At 37.8% G+C, this 11,900-nt stretch overlaps 1 protein-coding gene across 1 annotated transcript; it reads right to left on the bottom strand.

Annotated features, from left to right (window-relative positions):
- Positions 1 to 1,530: 1,530 nt before the first annotated feature.
- On the bottom strand, positions 1,531 to 10,197 carry LOC128167700 (uncharacterized). Its single transcript, XM_052833569.1, has 15 exons — positions 9,514 to 10,197; positions 9,117 to 9,435; positions 8,645 to 9,007; positions 6,363 to 6,506; positions 5,639 to 5,830; positions 5,375 to 5,517; positions 4,906 to 5,083; positions 4,221 to 4,368; positions 3,689 to 3,853; positions 3,245 to 3,338; positions 2,964 to 3,158; positions 2,819 to 2,843; positions 2,564 to 2,710; positions 1,966 to 2,049; positions 1,531 to 1,852 (listed from the first exon to the last, which is right to left on the bottom strand). The coding sequence occupies exons 2-15, from the start codon at positions 9,118 to 9,120 to the stop codon at positions 1,539 to 1,541; spliced, it is 2,196 nt and encodes a 731-aa protein (XP_052689529.1). The 5' UTR covers positions 9,121 to 9,435; positions 9,514 to 10,197; the 3' UTR covers positions 1,531 to 1,538.
- Positions 10,198 to 11,900: the final 1,703 nt, after the last annotated feature.

The following is an 11,900-nucleotide window of genomic DNA, read 5'->3' as shown; positions in this document are numbered from 1 at the left end:
ATGTATTTCTAATGACCAACCAACATTTGAATGTCAACCGTACAGTTATTTGTTATGTAAACAAGGCTAGCTCGTGCCATGTTTTTTTTATATTGGTTCAATATATCGAAAAATGTTCTTTTACAAGCTGGCATAAATAAGCAGTTTATATCGTTTGTCATATTCATTTTAGGTCTAAAGGTGGAATTTACAGTAACACGAAACAAGGAGGAGTTGAATGTTCCTAAGTGTAGGTTAGATTTACTGAAAAATCATTTGTACCCAATGCTGTCAATCAGTGGAATTCAATCAATATAGAAGCCAGGACAGCCACCTCAATCAATTTGTTTTGAAAACATATGCCTAATGTTACGGAACCCCATATTTATTTTTCTTTTGGTAAAAGGTGTACCGGCCAACATAAATCATACAAGCCGAGAAACAATTGTGTATTGTGTTTATGCTAGATTTAGTCAATAGTACTACTTGTGTGTTGTGTTTATGCTAGATTTAGTCAATAGTACTACTTGTGTATTGTGTTTATGCTAGATTCAGTCAATAGTACTACTTGTGTATAGTGTTTATGCTAGATTTCGTCAATAGTACTACTTGTGTATTGTGTTTATGCTAGATTTAGTCAATAGTATTACTTGTGTATGGTGTTTATGCTAGATTTCGTCAATAGTACTACTTGTGTATTGTGTTTATGCTAGATTTTGTCAATAGTATTACTTGTGTATTGTGTTTATGCTAGATTCAGTCAATAGTACTACTTGTGTATGGTGTTTATGCTAGATTCAGTCAATAGTACTACTTGTGTATTGTGTTTATGCTAGATTCAGTCAATAGTACTACTTGTGTATTGTGTTTATGCTAGATTTCATCAATAGTACTACTTGTGTATTGTGTTTATGCTAGATTTCATCAATAGTACTACTTGTGTGTTGTGTTTTTGCTAGATTTCATCAAAAGTACTACTTGTGTATTGTGTTTATGCTAGATTTCGTCAATAGTACTACTTGTGTATTGTGTTTATGCTAGATTTAGTCAATAGTATTACTTGTGTATTGTGTTTATGCTAGATTCAGTCAATAGTACTACTTGTGTATTGTGTTTATGCTAGATTCAGTCAATAGTACTACTTGTGTATTGTGTTTATGCTAGATTCAGTCAATAGTACTACTTGTGTATTGTGTTTATGCTAGATTTAGTCAATAGTACTACTTGTGTATTGTGTTTATGCTAGATTCAGTCAATAGTACTACTTGTGTATTGTGTTTATGCTAGATTTAGTCAATAGTACTACTTGTGTATTGTGTTTTTGCTAGATTTAGTCAATAGTACTACTTACTTACTTTTTTATGGCAACGACAACCTTTACCTATTAACAAAAGCATTTTTGCTTCTGTGCAAAAGTTTATAGACTTTTAAAATATATATATTATTATAAGTCTTATAAGTCTTGCAATACTTTCTTGAGCTTAAACACATTTTAACTAAATTTGTATTAAATTATCATGCTACAATTAAACGATAAATCTACACAAGAAATCAACGTGTTATCTTTTATTCTTAAAATGTCCGTTTTGTTTGGTACCAAAGTATGACAGCCATTGCTGTTGTTTAAGCGGAAGCGGGTGTAAAAATGAGACGTCCTTCTGTTGGTGGTAACGATCTAGTGGCAGTGTCGTCTGCATCTTAATCGGAGTCCGGAATTCGCCATTTTGTAGAACAGGACTAAGGTTAATTTTGTATATTGTAGTCTTATAGATCATTCTGTCATAGCTGTAATGCTCGTCCACCATTTGTCCGGTATGACCGATCAAGGTCACGAGGTCAAGGTTGCCATCTCCATCTACGTCACCGATGGCAGCTACAGTATCAAGACACCAATGTGATCAATATGGTTATCAATATTCAATGCTTGTATTTTTATGTGGCACAATAGACCTACTGTGAGATTTGACGGCGTCTTCTAATACTTACACGTGGTTCTATCTTCTGGAATCAACACGGCACAATAATTTACACTTTCATTTCTAACGCCAGCTTTCCAGTTTATTCTTGGATCTGCATAAAAAAGAGTTTTAAAATTGTCATTCAATAATTTACAGTTAAGGAGTTTAAATGCTCAAGAAATTATCCATCTTATCTACCTTAAACAAAATAAAATGATTTTCAGTCATAAGATATATCATAAATCGTTAGACAGTGCTCTTCATCTTAAAGAGATAAATATATACCCAGTAGTCTAAAAAAAAATGACCACAATAATAAGTGCTGATCTATATTTTTTTCGGGGGTGGGGTGGGGGTGGTCTTACGGAATATTTTAATTCGCGGGGGGGGGGGGGGGGGTGGGGGTGGTGGTAAAATTACTATTTAATTTTAAGAAATTTGAATTCACACACCATGCATCTAGATCCGTGCATAGAGAAGAACATTTGTACCGCCCCTTGAGACAAAAAAGCGCTATATTGCACATATGCCTTCGTACCATCGTGTAACTATCGGTAAATCTAAAACAAAACTTTATGAATGAAATTCCATTGGTTCTTGGCACAGAACTGAGAGGAGATACTTACGGTACTCGTATTCTATTGGGGGCGTTTCCATTATTTTGATGGGCGTGTCGGCCGTCGATCTGTCCATCATAAAAATTTCCGATTTAATGTCGACCCCGGCATTGCACCGGAAATGATATTTCATGAAATCTTTATATTCCATGGAATCTACAAAATACAAGAACAATTATTTAAAGTGCAAAAACTACAATTGTTCGACAATACGAAAACGGCAATATTAAACTTATACTGTTAAGAATACGTGGTTTGTCCTACCGTCATTATTTGGAAGTATGGAAATCTGAAGGAAAAAAAACCATTTGTTTGTGTTTATTAACAATAGATGATGTTTGTAATGACAAATTTAGAGCGTCTTATATGTAAGTATGTAGAAAATATAATTTGTATGGGTATTACTTACATTCCTCTGCACCCCGACACCGTGGATTTCTCCCGTGACGTCTTGGTACACGTGCGCACCACGCCCCTTCATCTTGTACAGATAAATGTCTCTGTGGGGTTCGGTAGTTTGAATGGTCAAGTCTGAGGACATCTCAAAATTCCTCAGGCCAGCCCGCCAGATTACACTCCCGTCCTTCCCGCTCAATATCACTTTCTGGAATAAAAGATCAAGATTAAAAAGACAGAAGCATGATGGATGTTTTATTACAGGAGGACAAAACTGAGGTTTGGTGACGTCACCTGTGAGGCATTGTACATTGGCCAAGCGCCTGTGCTCCAGTGAACCATGAAATCTAATACGTCATCTTCATCAAAGTATCCCGGAGCAGGCGTACTATAAAAGAGTAGATCAAATGAAACAATAGAATGCATGTGCATTGATATCAAAATACATGAGTATACATATACTGTAGATTCGAGAAATTGATATCCACGTAAAATCGTGGAAACAGCCTTCCCGGATTTTACAATCTCTTCAATATTTTTTTTCGAGAGTTTAGAACAATAAGAAAAAGGGGATTAAAGTTCCGCGTTCGCGATTTTATATTCTCACGACTTGATACAAAACAGCGAAACCGCGGAATTAAGTACTCGCGTAATATAAGGAATTTACAGCATAAATGCATATAAATTCAGATTATAAAGGGTTTCCTCCTGCTGTTTGCTCCAGTTATCGTTCATTACCTGTAAGATTCCATTCCCGGGAATTCGGCTTTCCATTTGGACTTCATGGTTTTACCGTCCAGCAGCATCACGATTCCATCGTAAGCCGACATCACGATGTCGTCCACTCCGTCACGGTCGATATCCGTCATCAGGGGCGGGACCATCACGCCCTTCGTCACGCCCCTACACACAAAATAAAATCACATCCTATTTAAGAGGCTGCATGGTCAACAAATTACCCATTACATCTATACCTTAAGATTTTAAATGTGATATATTCGGTCAAAAACTATTATTTAGTCAAGAAAACCCCCCCCAAAAATATTTTACCTTTGAAAATTAAGCATACATAAAGCAAATAAGAGATAAATTAAGTACAACAATGGCATGGGCTATCCAGTCCTCTTCTGATATGATATTAGTTTGATAATATATAATTGTTACTGAATTTTCCGTAAAGTAACCGAAATAAATGGTATAAAAATTAACCGAGGTCTTTTAGAACGAGGTATATGTAATATGATTGCCCAACTATAGTAAATGTACTTACGTGAATAACACTATGATGCCCGTGTCTGGATGTCTGTGGAGATGGCGCCAATGGTCGTATGATCCCCTTGTATTCGGTACTTTGGCGTCCTTTGAGATCCCCATCACGTAACGATAAAAATCCGGCAACGAGATCATCATAAAATCCCCTGCAATGTTAAAAGATATCACTAATATATTCATATGAAGAAGAAATAGCAAACCTTTAGAAACTATGACGAACAAATACAAAACAACCAAATCCTCTAGTATTACTGGGCGTCCAAGTACCAATGAGGCGGGCTGATGGAACTACCTACAACCTCATTAACTAATGAGAGTCTCGTTAAACATGTACATAAGATTCTCCTCTGCCTTGTTTGGACATTCAACGCCTACCCAACTATGCAGAAATTGTTTTGGTCTATGATTTCCAGAAACCTTGTTTAAGACTACGATGCCTTTTAAACTTACCTGGTTTTTCTTAGGCTATGTACCATTGCCATTAAATTTAGAAGGTATATTGTTTGGTCTATGATGCCTAGTAAACTTACCTGGTATTGTTGGAGCCTATGATGCCTACTTTACTTACCTGGCATTGTTAGGAGCCCGATGTCATTCAGCCTACTGGCTCTTGAAAGGGTTTCTGGTGCCCAATCAATTGACTAGGAATAGTTAGTGTTTTAGATGCCCAACAAACAACTTACCGGGAATTGTTTCGCCCCCACTCCCCAGCAGGATGTACTGTGATCCGTCACTGTAGGTGTACATCACCGGACTCTGGTAACTCTCCTTGCTGTTGGGCATATCCAGAGAGCGCACCCCCATCCCTTCCCCCGTCCTACCGTCCAGCATGATCAGACGGCCGGACTCTCGGTCATGGTCCTAAATTAAATGGCAAGAGACTTTGTATTAGTAAAGGAATTTGACCAATTTGTTGAAAGACTTTTCTCCTTCATAAAAGGGGAACAAACAGGTAATTCGATCTTGTAAAGTTTATATCAGCGCTTCTTTTACCACCTTTTCTTCTATTTTAAAAGAAGGACAACTAAAAAACTTGCAGTTACTAGAATAATCAATTTGATTAATATCGGTAGTATTCTAAATTTATTAATTTTTCTTATTCTTTATGGATCGGCAAATCTCTATTTTGACTGTGTAGGTTTTTATTCGTACGTTGGAATCTTTGGTTGGATTCCCACCATGCATGACCGCTATTTCTTTGACACCATCTCCATTAAAATCAGGCAAGGCCATTGGGTGATAAAAGTTCCAGGTATTACTGAAAAATGCTGAACGAGCTTCCCAAAGTCGTTTTCCTTTGTAGAAAAAAAAATAATATATTTTTCATTTTCATAAGATTAAATATCTGAAAATTGACACGTAGATGGCAGAAGAAAATTATTAGGGAAAAAAATCATTAATGGACAATAGTTATACCGTTCCTAACGTCTATAGCCTCCATGGTGGCGCTGCGGCCTCCGATGACACAGTCGGTGTTTCCGTCCAAATTGATATCAAAGTCTTCACAGTTGGTCAGTAAGGCGCCGGCTCGTGTAGGGATTTTCCATAGGACTTTTCCGTCATATCCCCTCATACCGATAAAAGTGCCGATACATGGGTAGGTTCTGCCTATAGAGATGTTTAAAAGAAATGTTTCTTTCTAAAAAAAAAAACAAGTCTTATCATTCGTGATCTTCATTTTAAAACGAAGCCTTAGTAAATTTTCTGCGATGTGTGTTTATTGTACACCATATTTTTTTCACAACCAGCCACTTCTATTGCGACAAATTGATATTAAACACTCCAATGAATACTAGTGCATGTTTCATGATACAAAAGTACGTCTTCATAGGCGTCGGAACGGGGCTAAGCCCCCCCCCCCCCACTTTTTTTGCAAAGTTATACTTAACCATTAGGCACATAGCATGATAGAGGGTTCAGCCCCCCCCCCCCCCCCTCCACTTTTTATCGGAGGAAAGATTATTGTACCTAAATTTACCTTGAAAGATTGAGAAGTTAGATTCAGAGGCATATTTTTAAGTGCTTCGTAACAAACGTAGCCACACACCGTGTAGTGATGCATGAAAATTCTTGTTTAATATTGATGCGTAAAAAATTCGTTTAGAAATAGAAGTGAATTAAAATTTTAATCATTGCATACCAGTCGCCTTGCAAAATTTCCTCAAATCTGCGTTCATGTCGAGGCTTTCGATATTGGCGAGGTCAGCGGTGGCGGCGGCACCAAACACTATGTCCTGTAGGCCGTCCCCGTCAATGTCGATCAGTCTAATCACACACTCAGTGCCTAGAGAAAGGAGTAATGTAATAGTCAGTGCCAAGAGAAAGGAGTAACGTAATAGTCAGTGCCTAGAGAAAGGAGTAATGTAATAGGCAGTGCCTAGAGAGAGGAGTAATGTAATAGTCAGTGCCTAGAGAAAGGAGTAACGTAATAGTCAGTGCCTAGAGAAAGGAGTAATGTAATAGGCAGTGCCTGGAGAGAGGAGTAATGTAATAGGCAGTGCCTAGAGAGAGGAGTAATGTAATAGTCAGTGCCTAGAGAATGTAGTAATGTAACAGTCAGTGCCCAGAGAATTGAGCAATGTAGTCAGTGTCTAGTAAAAGAAGACAATAAAATAGTCAGTGCCTATAGAAACAAGCAATGTGAAATAGTCAGTGCCTAGAGAAAAATTACAATGAAAGTGTCAGTCCCTTGAGAATTGGGTAAAGTGATAGTCAGTGTCTAGTAAAATATGACCAAGAAACACGCAATGAAATAGTCAGTGCCTAAAGATGGAAATAATGTAATAGTCAGTGCCTAGTAAAAAAACAATAAAATAGTCAGTGCCTAAAGAAACAAGCACTGAAATATTCAGAACCTAGTGAAAGAAGACAATAAATTAGTCAGTGCCTACAGAAAGGAGGCAATGTAAAAGTCCGTGCCTAGTAAAGAAGGAAATGTAATTTTCAGTGTCTGGAGAAAACAAAAGAAGACATTGTTACAGTTAGTATAACAAAAAACGCAATGTGAAAATATGTGCATAGTAAAGAATGCAATGTTACAATGAGGGCTTAGAGAGAGGAGAGAATGTTATAGTCAGTTCCTACAGAATGAGAAAAGGGCATTTTTTTCAGCTAGTTCCTAGTAAGGGAGCAATGTAATAGTCAGTGCCTTGTTAAAAAAGGCAATGTTACAAGCAGTGCCTACTGTATTTGACAATGTATTAGTCAGTACAAGATAAAGGAATAAATGTTTCAACCAGTGCCTAGTAAAGAATGCGATGTTTTAATCAAGTCCTAAAGATAGAAAACAATGTTAAAGTCAGTGCCTAGTAAAAGGAGGCAATGTAATAGTCAGGGCCTTCAGAAAGTAAGCAATATCCAGTGCATAATAAGGAGGACAATATCATAGTCGGTACCTATAGAAATGTCACAGTAAGGCAATGTTACAGTACGTATAGTAAATACGTTTATCAATCGTTGTAAAATAAATAAAGTTCAGTTCAGTTCAGTTCAATGAGGCAATTCAGGAATGCAGTGCTATACAGTTAGTGCCTTGTAAAAGGAAGTAATGCAATAGTCAATGCCTGTAGAAAGGGGGCAATGTAATAGTCTTTCTCTAGTGAAGAGGGACAAATGTTATGGTCATATCTTAGAAAAAGAAGCTTGTGCTTAATGAAAGGAGGCGATGTGCCAAGAGAAAGAAAACAATGTCACATTCATTGCTTAGCTAGAGGAAGCAATATTTGGGCAGTGCATAGCATTGTAAAAGAGGAGATGTTACATTCTGTGTCAAATGAAAGAAGGTAATTTATATTCAGTGCCTTGATAAAGAAGACAATGTTACAGTGGGTGCCCAGAGAGAGGACACAATGTTACAGAGGGTGCCCAGAAAGAAGACACAATATTACAGTGGGTGCCCAGAGAGAGGACACAATGTTTCAGAGGGTGCCCAGAGAGAAGACACAATGTTACAGAGGGTGCCCAGAGAGAAGACACAATGTTACAGTGGGTGCCCAGAGAGAAGACACAATGTTGCAGAGGGTGCCCAGAGAGAAGACACAATGTTACAGTGGGTGCCAGAGAGAAGACACAATGTTACAGTGGGTGCCCAGAGAGAAGACACAATGTTACAGTGGGTGCCCGAGAGAAGACACAATGTTACACTCAGTGCCTTGCATTGTATTTTAACAAACATAGCCTTTTCATTTTATGACAAAATTTTATACATCCACCCATTACTTTTATAAGGTCCACAAAAAATAAATTTTCCAAAAGGATATCCAAAACATTGTCCGATTACTTTATACATTACAAAATCAAGGTACCAATAAAAGAGAGTAGAATTCTACACAATCATTGTTGACACGCCATAATTGGCATGAATCGCGTTGTATTTGTTCGTGGGGCATAAAACTAGTCTTACAACACGTGCACTCTACCTACCCAGAGCATCAAAAGTCACATTCCAGTCTGGTGTCGTTCGACGTCGATTGTCCGGAGCTATGGTCCCAATGGGTGGGGTGACGTCTTCTGTAGAACCTTGGGTAATCTTTATGTTTTCTGTCACAGAGGGCGGCAGGGTGGTCCTGGTGGGGTCGGGGCGGTTTACTATGACGTAACACATGGCGGCGATCACCGCTAACAGTACTATGATGACTAATGCTCCGGCCACCAGGAACGGTCTGTGATAAGGTCGATTGTGGCGCCTCTGACGGAGGCTGATGTTGTACACCGGTCCGGAATCTTCATCAGAGTCCGAGACACTTCCAGAAACCAGGGGCACCCTGTCGTACTCTTTCTTAGAGACTGAAATGAAAAGGAGACGAGATTGAAAACAATTTTTTGTACAAACTTGTAATTTTGAAAAGATTTCTTTACATGTACCTTAATTACGAGAAAAAACATATTAGTATACCCATGGTGATGATGATGATTAGCTTGTCCCACGTCTTACAAATCCGCCAGATTTTCCCTGGATTTGGTCATTATTATTCCTGAACGGTGTAATCATCACGTACTCCGAATCATAACGAACGATGCCTGATGTGACAGAGGCATAAAAACTTCAGACTAATTGTTTGCGTCTATAGTTAATGACTGCTCTTCACTGTCCCCATGTTCTGAACATAATACGGGGTTCGACGGCTGATTTTCAATCTGTGACAAAGTTTATGGTGTGAAGTAGCCGCCAGGTTGTTCTAAGTGATAACGAAACGCCGCTGTGGTTCCTTGCACTGCAATACAGTGGGCATTTAAATAATCTATTCTCGATAGATAAACTTAAAATAAATATAGAAAAGAAACAAACTTACATGTTGTGTCTTAACTACAGCGTATTTAAATGGCCAGCCACTTCCCTGTTCCAGGTTTCACAACACCCATATATCTTTATGGTTTCGATTGTGTTTGACAGTTGGTCTTATCTAAAGCACTACACTTCGACAGAAGCTGTACTGAACCTATAGATGAACCGACAGTAGAGTCGATATTTGGTGACCGATCGTGTACGAACACATAAAGCGAAGTTCAAAGCACCAACAATATGGTCACAGATCCGTGTCTAAAAGTTCACGATTTCGCTTTTTTATGCTTTATTGCATTCTGATTTTAAATACAAAGAGTCTCGCTCCGTTAAAGTCTGTAATGGGGTTTAATTTGACACCAACCCAAGATAAACTTCGACTCTCAATAAATCTACAAATCAACAAACGTGACTGAATAGTTCAATTTCTTATGCAAGTGTTGTCAAGTTAAAGTTGAGGGGGTGATATGGTAATTCCGTCTATTCACCGTGCGCTTCATTCTAATGCGCTTCAGGGGATGGACCTGTTCACAATGTATCCAGCCTCCGACACTGGGTACTCACTGAGTGGATACAGTGTTACAAAGCTTATCTAAATCCACGACCAGAAAACTATTATTAACGCATCGATTTTCAATTCTAATAACTAAAAGATAAGACGAGATCGCTACCCTAAATAGGATTTGCCGAAGTTTAATAATGGAATTAATGAAATCACGTTTTTTGTGCATTTCAAACAAATCTGACGGTATTCCTACATAAAACCGGCAGACCTATAGATTTCCGATCACTCCGGGGTCGGCGAGTATTTAGTCTCCTTCTTCCTATTCTGTTCTGTGTCTGCTCCGTTCCATTCACTGGACCAGACATCACTCAGACGGTTCACACAGAGAGGCTGCGTCTCAGAAGACCCAGCACTATTGATGCCCCTTTGTACCATATAAACAAAATTCAAGCACGGCAATTAACGAACTGTCTAATGTGATGAAATCCAAGAATTGCAGTGACACTATTTCTAAATGGGTCATGTGGCCTCTCACAACGTCTCGGTGAGGAAGGGGGTAGTTTGATATGGTTTACACCTTCCACCTGCTATCTTACAGGTGTTATCCTTGTATTTCTGATAAGGTAATTGATAAGACTTTATAAAGCACTACTGTCTTTACGTACTAAGCATGCACTTTGTGTTAAATTCCAAGAATAGACAATACCGATAGACAGTACTTGGACGTGTCAGTCGGATATTTCAATGTTTGTACAAATTTCCTCAAGTTTCAAACATCGTTACCAATAACTGAGTAACATCTCTGTAATCTGAACTGGATGTGTGATAGTTTTCTCTGCTCATCACCGTTTGTTTTTATGTTTTCTATAAATGTATTCTTGTTATTATGATTGAACATGTGAAATCTTGAATATCGAAGATCCAGGTAAAAAAAAAATTATAACATGTATCAATATTACATACATGATGTATTTGTAATTTTGTTAATACACCCCACCCCCTTCTGGGGGTTTATAGGACCGCCGATGTCCAAAAATAAACATTTTTTGCTTAATTACATAACATGGAAATCCAAGGAAATAATCCACAAGAGGACAAAATATTATTTTGTTAAACCAAGTACTGGATAATACATGCCGCACGAGCAACCATTGTATGGAATCAGAACAACGTTGTCTTAATATAATAAATTAATTTATTATACTTTCATGTTAAATACTGAAATCTGATTGGTTTAGACGCAGTTGATAATCCGTTCTATTACCCTCAGCGTTAGCAACACACTTAGCAACGGGTAACACAACGAATTGTTACATGCGCGTTAATTATGCGCGTACGGTTCGCCGTGGAATTCACGTCATTTCTATATAAAAGCAGTAAAAAAATCGCTAAAATTAAGACATTCAATATAATAAAATAAACAGTGCCTGCTTGAGAGGGTAACTGTTGAAATTGACATCCCTCGAAAATCATTGTCAACCTCCGCTTCGCGTTGGTTGACAATGGTTCTCTCTGGGTGTCAATTTCAACAGTTACCCTCCCAAACAGGCACTACTTATATAATGGTAAAGTTTAGAAAGGTAAGAAAATCTAGCCAGTTAAAGGTTCGCCCATTACTGCGCAATTTTTCCAGACTATAACAAAATAACATTACATTAATCAATATGATATCGGCTAGTTATAAATCTTCAGAGAAAATATGAAAATATGCAAATCAATGTTTTTAAAAAGTTCTACATAGTAGTAACAGTCCAGTGGAGAGAGCACTTATAATCGTAATTCTCACCAGCAAATGCAACGTACATATGTAATGATATTCTTTTTCCACTATATCTTCTATTAACTTTGTCACTCATGTGCTGTTTTGTATTAAGATTTTATTCTTCATGCAA

This window comes from Crassostrea angulata, chromosome 10 (assembly GCF_025612915.1).
Source record: "Crassostrea angulata isolate pt1a10 chromosome 10, ASM2561291v2, whole genome shotgun sequence".
Lineage (NCBI taxonomy): Eukaryota > Metazoa > Mollusca > Bivalvia > Ostreida > Ostreidae > Magallana > Magallana angulata.
The sequence above is the reverse complement of the archived record's forward strand: the minus strand, read 5'-3'. Positions and strand labels throughout refer to the sequence as shown.